This window comes from Microchirus variegatus (assembly GCF_963457635.1).
Source record: "Microchirus variegatus genome assembly, chromosome: 8".
NCBI classification, from domain to species: Eukaryota; Metazoa; Chordata; class Actinopteri; order Pleuronectiformes; family Soleidae; genus Microchirus; species Microchirus variegatus.
This window is the reverse complement of record NC_139809.1, coordinates 13,516,371-13,532,946: the sequence shown is the minus strand read 5'-3', so window position 1 is coordinate 13,532,946 and position 16,576 is coordinate 13,516,371. Positions and strand designations below refer to the sequence as shown.

General features: G+C 42.4%; 2 protein-coding genes across 2 annotated transcripts in view; both read left to right on the top strand.

The window, feature by feature from the left end:
* Positions 1-1,338: 1,338 nt before the first annotated feature.
* The window catches only part of cttnbp2 (cortactin binding protein 2), a 98,375-nt gene continuing 83,137 nt past the window's right edge, over positions 1,339-16,576 (top strand). Inside the window, exons 1-2 of the mRNA XM_083894056.1 lie at positions 1,339-1,514; positions 13,872-13,979. Of these exons, the coding sequence (XP_083750182.1) occupies positions 1,386-1,514; positions 13,872-13,979 (237 nt within the window). The 5' untranslated portion in view covers positions 1,339-1,385. The remainder of the gene's footprint in view (positions 1,515-13,871; positions 13,980-16,576) is intronic.
* Positions 8,356-9,613, top strand: LOC310931115 (uncharacterized protein). The gene is made up of 3 exons (XM_083894225.1): positions 8,356-8,662; positions 9,238-9,343; positions 9,414-9,613. Exons 1-3 carry the CDS (start codon positions 8,506-8,508, stop codon positions 9,508-9,510), a joined length of 360 nt encoding a protein of 119 aa, XP_083750351.1. The 5' UTR covers positions 8,356-8,505; the 3' UTR covers positions 9,511-9,613.

Sequence of the window (16,576 nt, the reverse complement as noted above, 5' to 3'; positions counted from 1 at the left end):
CTGATGGATGGTGGTTTCACTGTTTAACATAAAGGGCCCATAAATGTGTGTTTTAATGCATTGATTTTGTCTCAAAGTGAGGACAATCAAACTCTTTACATAAGGAGAAAAATAGGATGTCGTAAAGAAGCTTTATTATCATGCACACTATAGAAATTTATCACAAATTTCAACAGAACTCTCAAAAAATACTCGTATACTAAGTGTATACAAGCAGGAGAAATCTGACTATGTTAGTCTGACTAAGCCTAGCCCGATATTAGTCGGACTAATGTGTTTACATGACATGAAGAAAAACTAAGTTATTCTCTTTGTTTGGGCTTTTAAAATGTAACCATGTAAAGTTATGTTGGTGATTGTCACTTTAGTTAAATTTTACAGTGAGAAAATGTTATTTATTTTGTTTGGGTTGGAAGTGGGGGCTCAGTGTTTCTGGCTACGGCCCTGCAAGGATAGAGAATCGGGCGTAGTAAAGAAGCTTTATTAACATGCACACTATTAAAATTTATCACAAACAGAATTAAAAAATAAATAAAAATAAATACTCCTAAAGAAAAGACAACCAATGCCTTTAGTCAGACTAGGACTAGTCGGACTAAGACTAGCTCGATATTAGTCGGACTAACATGTTTACATGACATGAAGGAAACTGAATTATTGTCTGTTATTGTTTGGACTTAAAACAGGTAACCAGGTAAAGTTATGTTGGTAGTTGTTGTTTTGGTTAAATTTTACAGTGAGGAAATATTTATTTTTTTGTTTGGGGTGGAGGTGGGGGCTCTTGACCTCTGTGTCTCTAAACTGCTGGCTACGGCCCTGCAAGGATAGACACAAAACATCTCAATATAATTTAGTTTTGTGATAAAATACTAATGACATAAGTACAATAAGGGTTTATTGAGCACTATATTTTGACCTGTGTTTATTTACCTGGGTGCTTGGACTTTGGGGGGGGGGGGACGCAGCAGCAGCTCCCTGTGTCCTGGTTTACTGTAACAATATTTCTCAGCTACAGTCAGAGATCCGTGTCCCACAAATGCTCTTGTCAATCAGACTGGACTGGACGCACCTCCTTTCCGGTTGGGAGCGCACCGCCACCGCGGCTGCATCTGGATTTTTTTTTTTCCCCTTTACGCGTCCACGCCTACCGGAGCGCTCGCTCCCTCCCTTCCCACCTCCCCTCTCGTTCTCACAGGCGCAGCCTGCGCACACGGCGGCGCTTTTCACGGCGGAGACCTGTCCTCCTCAGTCCCCCCCCACCCCACCCCACACACACACACACACACACACACACACTCGCTGCCCCCTTCGCCTGATTCTCCGTCTCCGTGTGTTTTCTCCATGGCCGCCCGTGGCGTGATTCGCGTTCAGCAGCGCAATAGTTAATGAGTGCCGGATGCGCCCTCGCTCCAGCAGACCGCTTCAGTACGAAGATGGCGTCGGAGGGAGCCAGCGGAGAGCAGCCTCCCCCGGTACAAACACTGGCAGCCGCCGTGCTGGGAAGTGTCGACGCGGTAAGATGCACCGAACACATATCACTGTTGCACTGTAAGCCGCTCTGAGCCGGGCTTTCTCTTTTGTCTTGTCCGTGCGTGGCTTTATTGGCGCAAAGTGTGTGCATCGCGGTGCGCATCTCTTTCGCTCCGTGAAGCAACAGCGGTGATCAGCAGCAGCAGCAGCGGCAGCGACAAATGTCTGGAGGAAAACAAGAGGTTCGCGTCGGTGCGCGGTGATAAACGAGAGAAGGAGTCAGTGAAAGACCTGACTCTGACTCACTCTCCTCCACACCACAGCTGCTTCTTTTGTTCTCCACTTTTATTGTTATTCTGCGTCTTTTTTTCTTTTTTTTTTCCGCCGCTGGTTACAAACACACACACAGGTTGGAGCTCAGAGACATTGTTACGGTGTTATAGTGAGTGGATGTGGTCACTGCTGCTGCACCACAGTCCTAAGCTGATAATAGCAGCTTTATCAAGGCTGCTGCTTGACCACAGTCCGTTTTTACGCGTAAATTAATTATGATTATTCAATATTTCATGTGAATGTCCCTAAATGTGACATTTTCTTTATTTACAATCAGGCATAGGATCCTCACAGGCTTCCATGCAAGGATTAGCTTACATCAAATGTATCATTTTGTTTTTGTTGTGATCATAATTCAGGATTAAAACACTTAAAATGGCTCGTAAACCGCTTCATTTGGATATAAATATAAAAAACCAAATGTGCTAATATTAGTAAACTTACAAAAAACAATGTATAGTATGTATTTTGTCAAATTTGAACTTGTCATCTTGTCCCTTTGCCTATTTTGCCTATTAGCTGTTGCTAATAAGCAAAGGGACAATATGAAAACGTCTTTTTCATGAGTATAATATGATATGTAATATAAAAATGAGTTGCGATTCACGCTATAATGGCCACAATATCAAGATATTATATGATTATAGCACTTTTCTAGTCTTGATGACTGCTCAAAGCCGCTTTACGATGCAGTTTTTGCCATTCACAGCCATTCATTCACACTTTCATACAGTGCATCTACCGTCATCCACTTAACATGCACCGATTTAAGGTCCAGTGTGTAATATTCAGGAGAGTTTATTGGCGACGCCGTTTCCATGAAGCCTGACCGGAAAAAGACTTGCGTGACATTATGTTTACGTGACTCCCAATTGTTAAAATTAGTCTGTAAAGTAACGCTAAACTTTAAAAACAGAGGCACACACATGCAGTACACAGGTACAGCTGGTTATTTGTAGCGCTGCTCTTTTCTGTTTAATAAACAGACCGTTCCAGCTCAACTGTAGTCATGCTAACTGGTGCTAAAGGAGCTAACGCAGCTAACGGAGCTAACTGCTAAACGGTGCCTTGACTCCGGTGTCACGGCACGTAAACATGACGTCACACGCGTCTTTTTCCGGTCAGTCGTCATGGAAACGGCGGCATGGAAACAAAGGTTAACACGCGTTAACCTAGTGCCCACCTCTAGTAATCACTTAATACTATAATGATATAATAATAATATGGGTTTTTGTTGCCTTAAAACAAGTATTTTATATGTGATGTAGGCAAGGGCCTTCCTCTACGGAGGCCGCCATGTTTCTACGGCAACCTGAACACTTTACATATCGTAAAATTGTACTTCTGTTATCGTAGCAGAAGATTGGCTCCGCCCACTCTGTGGCCTTGCTTTACAGAGGGGCTGCCATCTTGTGCCGTGTGTTTTTAAAGTAGACATTTGAGATGATTGACCTCCGACAAGGAGGTATATGTTTGTCGCCGGAGTTTGTTTGTTTGTTTGTATGTCTTTTAGCAACATAACTCAAAAAGTCATAGACGGATTTGGATGAAAATGTCAGGAAATGTCCGCAATGGGACCAGGAACAAGTGAATACATTTTAGGGTGTGATCCGTAGACGCCATCACTAATTTTATCGCTATTTTGTGAGGGGCTGAGCTGCCCTGGCGGAGGTCTGCACTCTCTGATTGCCTTTCTCGTTTTTTGGTATGTGAAGGCCACCGTAGTTCCTTGAGCAGAGGAGTCTTCTGTTAGTTACAGTCTGCTACAGTCACACCATTAGACGCTACTGATTCTTACACACTGGAACCTTTTAAAATGGCTCTTAAATGAACTGAAATCACTTTTCATTGTACAAATGGAAATCGACAGAGAACTTCTGCCTCATTTCATTTGATTCCTGTGCTTCATCTTCCAGAAGATGTGCTCAAATATTGGATGAATATCTGTATTTATGAGGAAACTAATATTACAAACCTAACTTGTGTTGCCAAATAATATTAGAAAATAAAGCATAGTTATGTGTTAGAAAAGGGTTTAGGTGTCTGAGAGTGGATTCTCTCCATACGTGATTATCCAGAAAATAAAAAAATCACCACAATCAGCTTTTACTCTGAGAGCTTTTTCCATCACGGTGCATAATAAAATCATACATTGTCCCGTCCTGTTCCATCCTTTAGACGAGATCACCCTCTTAACATGCGGCTCCTTCCAGTGCCGTGCATTGATCGTCGTTTCCAGCAACACAAAGCTTTTTTGCTCAAGCGCTCCTTTTGTTGAGCTTCACATGTTGACACACACCTAGTTGTGGTTTGTCTCACTCTCTGTGTGTGTGTGTGTGTGTGTCTTGGCAGCAGCATCAAATAATCTTCAGCAGGAGGCCCCTAAAACCTTCTCTGCCTCCATGATGCAACTGCTACATCTTTTTTTTGGTCAACCTGACGACATTTTGCCCTCGTTCTTGTTGTTATTGAGCACATCCAGCGAAATGAGCGGAGAATGGCACTCGTTGGGAGCGGAGATTGAAGTAGGTAGGCTGGTTGAAACCAAGCAGCCGTGGTCCCAGTGGTAGGTAGGTAGGTGGGTGGGTGGACGATGGTGGGGGTGGGTTTTGAAGGAGATGGTAGAAAGAGAGAGAGTGTAGCAGTGGGAGAAGTGCTGTGGGGGTGGATGGAGGGCCGAGGCAGTGTGCTGGATGAGGGGGTGGAGGAGGGCCCCTGTTCACCAGACACCTTTTTCTAAATTGGTCTTAATTTCAGTGACTCAGCTGGCATAGCTGGGAGTACCGTGTCAGTAGCGCTCAGAACTGCCTCGAGGCTACTTTACTTTTAGCGTTGAAGCGAACAGGTGCGCCGCGGTCATGGGAGCCGGGGGGCAACCTACTCAGCTCACACCGTCGCTCTTCCTTGTCCAGGCTTCAGCAACCAAAAGTGGGCTCCAGCCTCCATGTCCTTCCATTTCCCCCAACACTACCACCACCACCGCCAACACCACCATGGTTAAATAAAGCCCCCCTGGTCTTTGCTCAAACATGTCAGACCCCGCGTTGTTGACCCTTGGTGGGGGAAGTTTCTCATTTGTGAGGACTCTGAAGGAGCAGTCCTCACGGTGAGGAGAGGGGGTCAGAGGTCACTGACAGGCACTCTGCCGGTCACCTCCCACTCATTTTACCTTCATGCACGTATTAGTGTGACAGACGGAACGTCTACAACGTGTTCTGCTGAAGTGAGTTGAGTTTAACGTCTTCATTTTTGTAGTTGGAGTTCATGTTTTGATTTTTTGAGACTCTTTTTGACCAGATCACTTATTTATAGTAGACATGGAGCTGTATGTTTAGTCCTTGTAGAAGGACCCTTTTGGAACCCTTATTTCTAAGAGTGTAATGACATGTTTAATGGTCATTATTACATGTCATTTCCAGTATCCATTTTTAACAGATTTATATATTGTTGATTACTTTTCTTCATCTAAAATGAAGAATTTGCTCTTTTATAAGAAGTTTAATTCTTGTTGGTACGAGCCTCTCTTTGCTCTGTCGCCATTTTGTTTTGATGCTTTGAAAACCTACTAAACTTTAACTATATATATATATGAATATAATTTGACTTTTAAATGTGGCACGTTTGCCCCCGAGCCTGGTTTTAACACTTGGCCTGGACCATTGTGTAATGGACTCCTGTGGTTAATGTGGGATACGCTGCCATGTTGGAGAGGTGCCATTAACACAAGTGGCTGAAATGTCATCGCTTCTTCTTCCCGACAACAAAATTTCTGTTCTGTGATACAGAGAGGGAGGGAGAGGAGGAGGAGGGGTGTGAGATTATCCTGTAAACAAGCTGCAGAGGTCATTGAAGAGGAACAGGTACCATACTCTTAAACTGTTGAAGGGCTGCTTCATCCAAACGTTGTTTTATCTCGCTGTCCAGATACGTTGCTTACAGTTGTATTTACTCAGGAACTTGTTTTTTAGATTTTATGACCATGGCTAAGTACAAAATTACATCATAGTACTCAAAGGAAGAACAATAAATAACAAAGGCAACAGCAGCACAATAGGTGCTATGCACTGCTTTGTTTTTAGGACTTAAAATTACCACGACAAAGTCAATTTTTATACTTTTTTTTATAACCTGGCGACAGTTAACCTCATCCAGCTGTAACTATGTGACCTACCTTAAGGCCACGGTTATACTTCTCCGACTGCGTAATGCATTATCCGACTGCGTAACCACAGAGACCCCTCGAGCTTTCATAGTTCTCCGTCGTGGTGCCCGATACGCACTGCAATTTCCCGCCCGATCAGTAGGGGTCGCTACGCAAGGTTGTTGTGCTTCTTGTTACAGTGAGAAATGGCCTCCAAGAGAGAGAGACTGTTGTTGTTGTTGCAGCTGAATAACATTGAAACAATGGCCGTTTCGCACCTGAAATCAATATTTTTCTGTGTCCCGGAACGCAGTTTTAAGATCATTTGAGGCGAGAAGTTAGCCAGTTAGAGTCTAAACAGGCGGTTTGTGTATTAAGATATGACATATTTATAGTTTGGCAGCGACGTTGTCGGCGGTGATCAGCTCCACCTCTGTGGCCGGCACAGAGCAGTGTTATCTCGGCCTGTCCTGAGGACCAATCGCAGCACAGAACCATTACTAAAACACAGAGTTAACTGTAATTTACAAAACGTGAGGTTTTCACACGGACAACAGCAGAAGCCCTACATTAATTGTTGTTTGTGTAATGTAATATACACTGTGGTGTTTTTTTGTTATCATTATTATTATTTACTGTTGATCTTTGTCTCACGGGTAGATACCTGACTCGAGTCCGTCGGGACCTGACACACAAAAAAACACGAGAATGCCTGTCGGGTTCAGGTCAAACTCTGGGAGTAGTGCAAGTACTCTCTCAGGGTTCTGACAGGTAGGGAAATAAATTGCTGCTGGACTCCCTCGTGTCATGTAAGAGCCTTGACACTGGAGTGATATTGCTGCTGTATGTATATGTGTGTGATGTAACTCTTTACTATTTTATAAAGTTATGTGACTGCAGCACTGCGGAACCAGCGACATTGTGATGCATCTTACAAGCGAGAAAAATCAAGAAAATGGGCCACTGGTGATGTAACTCATAGTTGTGAATGATCAAGCTGAAGAATTTAGGGAAAAATAAGTAAATAACAAGCTATGAACAAAACTTTTGAAAAGATTGATGTGAATCCCCGAAAAAAAACCCTGCATTGTTGTAGGTAAACGAATCCCTTGAAGTGTCTGAGCGGTTCCGTTCCACCGTTCCTCTGTGATCCGTTTCGACCTTATGTACCATCACATTCTCTCTGGTCTGCTGATCTGCTGCTCTCGGTTGTCCTGGAAACGAGATTAAAACTCCGGCTTTTCCAGGTGCGGCTCTTAAACTCTGCTCTTAGTTGCCTCTACACTTTCCCTGCCTGTCTTTAAATTCTGTCTAAATTGGATTATAAAGCAGTGGGATATGTTCTCTAGGACGGTTGGACACACCTTCTCATTCGATGGTTTTTTTCCTTTGAAGACATCTGAACTGGGAAGGAACACATGGAGTTATGTAGTAAACAAAAAACTTGTTAAACAAACCAGAATGTGTTTCTTCAAAGTAGCCACCTTTTGCCGTGATGACAGCTTTGCACACTCTTTGGCATTCTCTCAGTCAGCTTCATGAGGTCATCCCCTGGAATGGTTCTCCACGAAGGAGTTGCCAGAGATGCTGAGCACTTGAACGTTGGCTTGCTTTGCCTTCACACTGTGGTCGAACTCATCCCAAATCATCTCAACTGGGTTTGTGGAGGCCAGGTTGTTTGGTGCAGCACTCCATCACTTTCTTTCTTGGTCAAATAGCCCCTACGTAGACCTTCCAACCACGATTGTCAGATCAGGAATCGAAATCTGGCCAATTACCCTCTAGTGTGAGTCACGCTGAAGGCTTTGGCCTAGAATACACAAAGAAGGAACGCTCACACAGCGAGCAGTTGAGTGGACACGGGCTTTATTAAGTGGACCGGGGCTAACTGCGAGCCTCTTAGTGCTGGCGTGGCTGCTCATGCCCTTGGCGCAGAACTCACAGCTCATGGAACAAATTAGTGTCTGTTCCCTCACCTGCTCACTGTGCTGAAATGCCAGGGCGAGAGAGAACGAGAGAGACGGTCCAATCCACCCATTGACTTCACCTCAGCTGACCTCACCCACCGCTCAAGTCCCTATGACAGGACAGCTTCCATCACTGGTCCTTCAATTCTAAATGGGGAAAATACTTCAGGGGGTAAAGGCTCGAAGGCCGTACATCAGTCATTCCCGTTGAATCTCACCTACTTTAATTTCTTTAATTTCACATTATGACCCAATTATGTACACTCTTATGGCGCTTTTCCACCGGTCCGACTTTAAACGGCACTGCGCTACACGACACGGTTTAGCGAGTGTTTCCACTAGCGTAGTACCTGGAACTCGGCACTATTTTTAGTACCTGCGGTGGTGAGGTTCCATTCATGGGTGCCGGTACTATGCGCAGGTACTATGCGCTGATTGGTCAAAACTGCCGGCAACTGATTGGCCAAAAGTGTCGTCACTGGGTGCGTCATGAGCGCGACATAAAATACAGGATGCAGGAGTCTATTTCACCATTTTTCAAAAAATAGTAGCGCGCAAATACTTCGACATGGCGACTCTGCATAAGAACACTCCATGGTCCAACGACGAGGTCCAGACTGTCCTGTGTTTAGTCGGAGACGACAAAATACAGAGAGCTGGACGGAGCTGCCCGTAACGAGCAGGTCTTACCGGGAGTCGATGTCCGCTCACGGCGTACACAGCAACTCCAATAACTCCGCACACGCCAACGGTAAGTTTTTTATTTTCAGCCTGAGAGCAACGTTTAACTACTGCTGAGAATAAACTCGCTTAAACAAGACATTATAAAAGTAACATCATGTGTGTCGGTAATCTCTGTCCGTCTGTTTACACGAGACAACGTAGTTGGCTAGCTAGTTAGCAATGTCGCTATTAGGTGCTCAACCTACAACAAAACATTACGTAAACCTGTAAAAGAAACCAGATTTGTACAAGTCATGAATTACACTTACTACCGTGTAACGTTTTGTTTTTACGTGTTAAAACAGACTTGACCAGAATATACAGTATGGGTTCTATATTTACATTATAGACAGAGAATGAGCATCGGATATTATATGTCTATATTACACTTTTGCAAAAAGACAGTATATTGCACATGGGATGAGGAGCGTGGTTATATGTTGTCTACTGAGAGCTAACAGCTGCAGGGAGGAATAAAGGATAATAATAATGATAAAGCTCCTTCATTTAGGGTGTTTCAGTCTGTGGCTGAATATATATATATATATATATATATTGTTATGCATGTAATTACAGCGTATGTATACACTTCTTTTGTTCAAGAATCCCATTCCATATGTGAGGAGTGTTCATCCACCCCAGCAGAGCCATCAGCTGCTTCGTTATCGGGGGCACCAACTTCGCCACAGACCACAGCTCTGTGCAACTGGTAAGAAATAATAAACATGATTTACAGCATTTGTGTATTTCCTTAATAACCCCTTTCTTCTTCTCTATAGTGTTATGGAGGGAAGAGAAAAAGAAGCTCACGGCTGTCCTAGCAGAGCTTCAGGTGGAAGATGTTCAGTAGCAGGAGTGGAACCGGACACAACGTGACCGCCACATCACGAGAGTGCTGCGTTCAACCACGCATTCCTTTGAGTGATTGGGCAGCTTGTCCAGGCAATAGGTGGCAGGAGCATGTGACCTATTTCCTCCCTCCTGTCCTAGGACTCCACCACCTATGTACAGTTTATTTGATTTGCTGTGCACTTTAACTTTGGTTTGCTGTGTTTTTTTGTTTGAATAAACAACAATGTGACTTATGTGATTACGTCATGCGTATTTCTTTTCTTTTTCTTTAATTGTGGCAGCCTTTACAAACACAACGTATACAGACAAAAGGAGACATCTCTGCAGAAAGTACAAACTTTTATTTGTAATTCAGTGAAAAACAGTACAATAATAAAGCATTTTACAAATTCACAACAAGTGACACATCAGGCCCTCACCTACATCTCTGCCCTCCTCTACACCCTGTGCCACTGCCACCACAGGTTTAACCACTGTAGCTGCTGTGTGTGCATCTCATTCAGTGTCATAGGTCTCACCATGATTTTCACACAGGTTATGCAGAGCACAGCAGGTCACCACCATGGATTTCACCAGCTGGACACCACAGTCATTCCTTTTCAGGAGTGACAGAACCATCTGAAACACACAGGCAGCATGCTTACGTTAATACCAGAATACCAAAAATAGAGATTGCTTTCGGTCATTACTACACTGTACACTTGTACAGTACTATGTAGAAGTCTGAGGCCACCATTAGATTGTTGCTATAATGACAATAGAGGAATCATTATTTTTATTTCACTTTACTGGAACACAATCAGAATATATGTATGCAGTTTTTTGTTGTTTAAAAAAACATCCTCTACAGGTGTCCAGTATTTAGTGTGATCTACCCTTACACTTGAATAATAACACAACTCTGTTAATACTGGAGTGGAACCTTAATTAATGTTTCTGGTTCAAGACATGCGTGAGTATTACATACTCAAAGAACAACAGCGTTTCTGCACAGTACTGTATATGAGCTAGTTATCGATAGCAACTATATTTAGCTTACCCTCACTCGTCGTCTAGTAACATCTCCTCTTCAGTTTCATGTTGTATGACTTCCCAAACTTTTCTGTACTCCTCCACAGTATTTCTTCTTGCCGCCTGTAGCTTTTTCTGGCGATCTTCTCTTCTGTGTGTGAACAAATGCCACAGACCGAGCAACAGAACGAGTCCACGTCCGTCATTGTTTATGTGCGTGTGTGTCTCGCGTATAGGACGTCATAGCAGTTTCGCGCAGCCGGGTTGCAGCCGTGTTGTGATAACCACGCCCACGTTGAGAAGGTACGTTCTCTGTAGTGGAAACACAACTAAACCGTGCCGTTTCGTGCCGTGTCGCTCAGTGCCGTGTAGCATAGAGCTAGTGGAAAAGCGCCATTAGAAAGAGCTAAGTAGAACCATATAAGGTTCTTCAGCTTGTCCTCATAGGAGAACCCTTTTTGGCTCCAGGTAGAACCTTTTTATAAAGGTTCCACATGGAACCCTTTTGGAGGGTTCCACCAAGAACCCTTTTAAAACCCTTTATTCAGGATAGGGGTTTTAAAGGGTTCTCTGGATCAAAATGGTTCTTACTGGAACTGAACCACGTTAGTAAAAAGGTGGCTTGACTAAAGTGAAACTAGTGAAATTTCAGCACCGAGGAGGCCAATGTTAGAGTGAGAAGATGCAAAACTTCCCGTGTAAAAGGTTGATTTCTTGATAGTAACTCAGTACCTGTCACTCAAGAGTAGAGGTGGGTCAAAATATTGATTTGATCTTGTATCGTTGATATGACTCGCAAAATATTGATATTTGAATGATCAAATTAAGGTGCTATGGTGTAATATTGTGAATAAATGGAGAAATCCTGCACTTCTGGTACCTTGTGATTCTCACCCCCTTCTCAAGCAAAGATTTTCTGGCTACATTCTCATAAGAAATGCTTTTCCACGGCAGAGCACAGACCTGTTTATTCATATGGTTTTATTGCTACCGTTCCAGTTGTGTGCGCTTGAACTTTTCCCCCCTTTTTGCAGTGACATAAATAATGTCATGGGAGTGTGGAAAGGACACACAGAAGGCAGCCGCTAGTTTGAAAACTCAGGCGGGCCTGTTTAAAGTCAAAGTTTGTGCACAGGACCTCTGGAAATGTGTTGTGTGTGTGTCTCCTTGATGAAATGGAATAAGCTTGGCTGGGGTTTTTTGATGCTTGGCTTGTAAATCAGGCCTAAATGGCTGGCGACCAATTGAACTTTGCAAGAATGAGCAGGTAGCAATCTGCCTGATGTGCTTCCTTCACTTTTCTTCCTTGGTTTATTAAGGTTTGTTAAATGAAAGAACAGAAAGTCTGAGGAAAAGCTTCCAGATGTTGAGAATGCAGCTGGATGTGGCTTCCTCAGATATCACCGATTGCTGCAGCGGTGGCTTTGATGGTGTTATTGTTATTATTTTATATCTAGATTTAGGCTATTTTCCTTTATTGAACAGGAATGCACAGGGTCTTCTGAGAATTGTATCACTATCCAGTCAAGAATTTCACCAATTTTCCTCACTTAGGTTTTGCTTTGAATGAGCACAATGTTCTTTAAAACAGCAATTTGACGCTTACCTTAGGAATGTTGGCTAACCAGACATTTATGAGGGAAGAAACACACACTGTGAAGCATTTTAACAATCGAAAAGATAAGGTTCTCTTACATACCTGATGTTTTGGAGTTGATCACTGAACTATCCTTATTTCATGTCCCCCTCAAATGTCATTTCTTATAATATAATATGATTATGATATGGTTTTACAGTACAAGTTATAGAAGATGTAGCTTTTTCCTGTTCCATTACAAACAACTAAAAGGTGCAATATTCCTCAGTGAAATTCCGTCACTGATGTAAAAGCTGCATTGACCGAATTTTGGAGAAAACTAAATATGAATCTACAAATAAAGTACATTAAAGATCTTTTGAGGCAGATTCATTCTTGCAGCCCCTCCCAAAATAACAGTAACTGATAAAGTTTTAATAGCACAACATGATTAAAAAGTAAATAAAATAACTCTGTTGGAGATTAAATGGATCATAACAAATCGGGCGACAGAGAAACGAGACCCCTGCAACACAGCCATCATGCCTTTTACAAGTAGACCGGAAGAAAGATTTTAATTGGCATGATGGGAAGCATGTAAGTGGTCAGGTCATTCCCAATTACAGTCATTTCCACCCGTTAGCTCTGCAGTCACTACTGGCCAGAAAGGTGCTTAATGACCTAGCAAAATGTAATTAGAACGTAACAGCTTCGAGGTAGCCTAATTTGAGGGCAGCGCTCAGTGAGGCCAGTTGGTCACTGGGAGTAAGTAGCATATCAGTAAATGTTGGCGCTCTCTTGGAAATATGATTTTTTTTTTGAAAATTAATTTTCCACTTTTTGGTCGTAGCTGCAAAGCAAATTAATTTCATCATTATCTACAGTATATAAGAGAAATGTAATTTTATGATTTATTGTCAAAGCTCTAAAATAATTAAAAAAAGTCTTGACTAGAAAAAAATAAGAGAAATAGTATTGCATTTGCATAAAAAGTATCTTTTTAATTAGTGAGTTATCTAGTTAGAGAGACAGGCTAACATAGTGTGCTAACATGCTAAATGGTAATAAGTGAACATGCTAACATTGTTTTCTAACATGCTAAAATAATGGGTTATCTAGTGAGAGGGACAATTTAACATAGTGTGCCAACTTACTAATTGGTAATAAGTGGGACAGGCTAACGTAGTTTGCTAACATGCTAAAAATAATGTATTTTCTAGTGAGAGGGACAGTTTAACATAGCGTGCCAACTTGCTAAATGGTAATAAGTGGGTTATCTAGTTAGTGGGACAGGCTAACATAGCGTGCCAACTTGCTAAATGGTAATAAGTGGGTTGTCAAGTTAGTGGGACAGGCTAATGTAGTTTGCTTACATGCTAAAATAATGGTTTATTTAGCGAGAGGGACAGTTTAACATAGTGTGCCGACTTGCTAAATGCTAATACAGTGGGTTATCTAGTTAGAGGGACAAGCTAATGTAATGTGCTAATGCTAAACCCTCACTCACAGCGTCATGGTCACTCCTTCAATGCCCGCTGTCTATTCTTATACAAATGTTGACGTCTTGTTGAGATAAACAGCCACAAACTGAGTAGGAAAGAGCTGCTCGTCTGTTGCGCTGTCGTCTGCTGTCTGACACCATTCCAAACCGAACCATACTGTACCAAACTGGTGGAAACACAGCATTAAACAACCACACTTCAAAACATCTGCACTATCACTCTCACAAAAATGGTAATCCGTAGGGTTTAATCCACAGCCCTCTTTTAAAGCAAACTGTTTGTGGTCTGTGTTGCAGAAATGTGAGTTCAACATGGATAACCTGAGCAAGCCCGAGCTTCTCACCCTGCTGAGTATCATGGAGGGAGAGCTGGAGGCCCGAGACCTGGTCATAGAGGCGCTGAGGGTGAGTCCATCCACACATCACCCACACGCTTGCCACCGCTGTCAGGTTAATTGAACACAGCCTATTTGGAGCAGATTGCCTTTGTGGAAGGAATTACGATGAGATGACTATTAGCTGTAATTGTGACCCAGAATTGTGTTGCTATCTCTTGCTGTAATGAAACCCAAATTATCTTGAATGTGGCTAAATGAACGCGATATCTCACGATCTCGAGTCTGTGGCTGTATCCCAGCAATGTGTGTGACCACGGCTAAGTGTCTCTGCCCCACTGTTTCTGTCTTTCTTTTGAAATTACCCACCGGTAACAGTCTCTCTAATTGTCTTTGTTGGATGAGAGCTGGCTGAGTGACCGGTTAGCGCTGAGATTCCTGCCCACAGAGGCCAGTGTGATCAAATCCCCGTGTCAATTTTGAACCGCCCGCGTCGCGATAAAGAGACAAATCGGAGCTGCTTCTCGCTCCTGCTGTTCCTTATTCATGATTGAAAAGCCAACAAGGGCAAGGTGCTGCTCGAGTATAAAAGGGTCAAATTGTGTTTGTGTTTTCCAGCGTAACTTTGAATCGAGAAGGTGGTTCGTTTTCAGTGGGAGGATTCACGTTTGTGCTCTGTTCTAAGATATAACTGGCTGCCAGCCATCACAACTGAGGGCAATGCACAATGTTTACATTTTATTACTGTAAGAGATTGTTTTTGACGAGGCTTGTTTTGGCCATTTAGTCTGAAATATGTAACTACAGTGCAGGTGCAACAACTAGCTGATTGAATAAAACTCTTTATGGTACGCACCAAGAAAAAATATTTTTTTATTATTTTATTTTATTTACTTATGATAACAATAATGACAATCAATATATATATTTTTTTAATTAGACCCTACAGTATTTCAGATAACGGTTGAGGCGTCTGTTCATAATAAACCTGGTTTGCATAATTCATAAAGTACAACATTCAGAACAAGTGACATTAAGTGTTCGTGAGTTCAGTTTGATGCATTTTTCAATGAGATATAGTGACTTAAAGTGTGGTCGACCAAATGGTTGAGTTGTACCTTAAAGGGTTAATGATCACTTTTGAAGCAAACCTGTTAAACACTGCCGTCGCTAACTATGAGAAATAAGATGCTTTTATTTTACTTTACTATTCTGGATGTAGGATAATCTGCTTCACAATGGACTACTGAATACTTTTCCTGAGGTTGTGGTAAACTATAACAACTATAAGAGGTATTTTCATTCTATTGTTGCATTTAATTGGCAAAAATCTTAATATTCATGAATCTGTGATGAAAATAATAGCTGTAATAGTGTTCTGTTTGAGCTGCTAATCTCCCTCCATAAAATGCAGTCTGGCTGTGTGGCCTCTATTGTCTTGTTTGTATTGTCCATTTTAATTTTGACGCGTAGAAGTGGATAAAAATGACCCGTAAATGAGCTGCGTAATCAGCCGTGTAATAACTTCCCTCTTCCCAGAGATTGATTTGTTGAGTAGTGGGCTAAAGTGCTGTTGACTGACCTCCACGTTTACTTTGGAAAGTGCAGTTTGTGTTGCACTGCGTTATGTTTTCAGATGCAGTTAATAATTTCTGGGAGTCTGTTGTTGTCCTGCAGAGAGACTTGTGTCGCGGTGGTTCGGCTGCATGTCGCCGGGTCCTCTGCGCTGGCAGGAATTCAGAGTTATTTCCGCACAAACCCTTGATAGTCCCTCTCTCTGAGCAGCTCTGTATTTAGGTCGCCTCAGCTTGCCCACGCTCTACTTAAAGGCTGGCCTCACACACTCTTTTTTTTTTTTTTTTTTTTTAAATAGGCTTTTAATGTGCTATTCGTAAACCATGTTGGGACACCAGGAAGAGATGTTCTGTTCAAATGGTGTAATTTTCCTTGCAGGTTTTGCACTAAATTGTCTAAAACGGTACACGCAGTAGATCTTAAAAGGCTTTTTTCTGTTGGCTCCCCAAACAACACGCATGTTTTAGGCGTTAAATCAGGGGTGTCAAACTCATTTTCACTGAGGGCCACATCAGCATAATAGTTACCCTCAAAGGGCCAGAAGCAACTGTCATACAGAATAAATGTAACCAAATATAATGTAAAAACAAAGGTAAACATATTGCTAAATAACTTTTTGTATTTAGTACTTCAATTTCAATTTCACTCGTCACATGATTCATATACAATGATATACTCCGATCTAGTGGCGGTACTGTCACTTTGCGGGTAACACGATGTATGCCATGCATTGTGGGAAATGTAGTTTATGGTCAACGCACGCCTTAAAGCAGCATAGACCTATTTTAACACAGATTTTTGAGACCAATTAATCACTCGCGGGCCACATAAAATGACGTGGTGGGCCACATCTGGCCCACGGGCCCTGAGTTTGATGTGCGTTAAACCATCAACCTTTTGGTGTTGGCAGCCCTAAATAACCAGCGACCTGTTTGCTGACTTTACAGTCTTCAATGTTGCTGGTATCGAGCAGCACTTAGTGCATTGTATGCCTCACTCACTCTGCATCATTGGATCTACTTAATTTAGTCTTTTTTATCCTAATCCATTTTCATCAATTTTCCGTTCTTCCTCTTCGTCCCTTTGTGTTTC

Excerpts from the sequence above, each read along its gene's own strand:
- LOC310931115 (XM_083894225.1), top strand. The coding sequence starts at position 8,506 with ATGGTCCAACGACGAGGTCCAGACTGTCCTGTGTTTAGTCGGAGACGA. Across the intron at positions 8,663-9,237 it reads TAACTCCGCACACGCCAACG|AATCCCATTCCATATGTGAG; the intron begins GTAAGTTTTTTA and ends CTTTTGTTCAAG. Across the intron at positions 9,344-9,413 it reads ACCACAGCTCTGTGCAACTG|TGTTATGGAGGGAAGAGAAA; the intron begins GTAAGAAATAAT and ends TCTTCTCTATAG.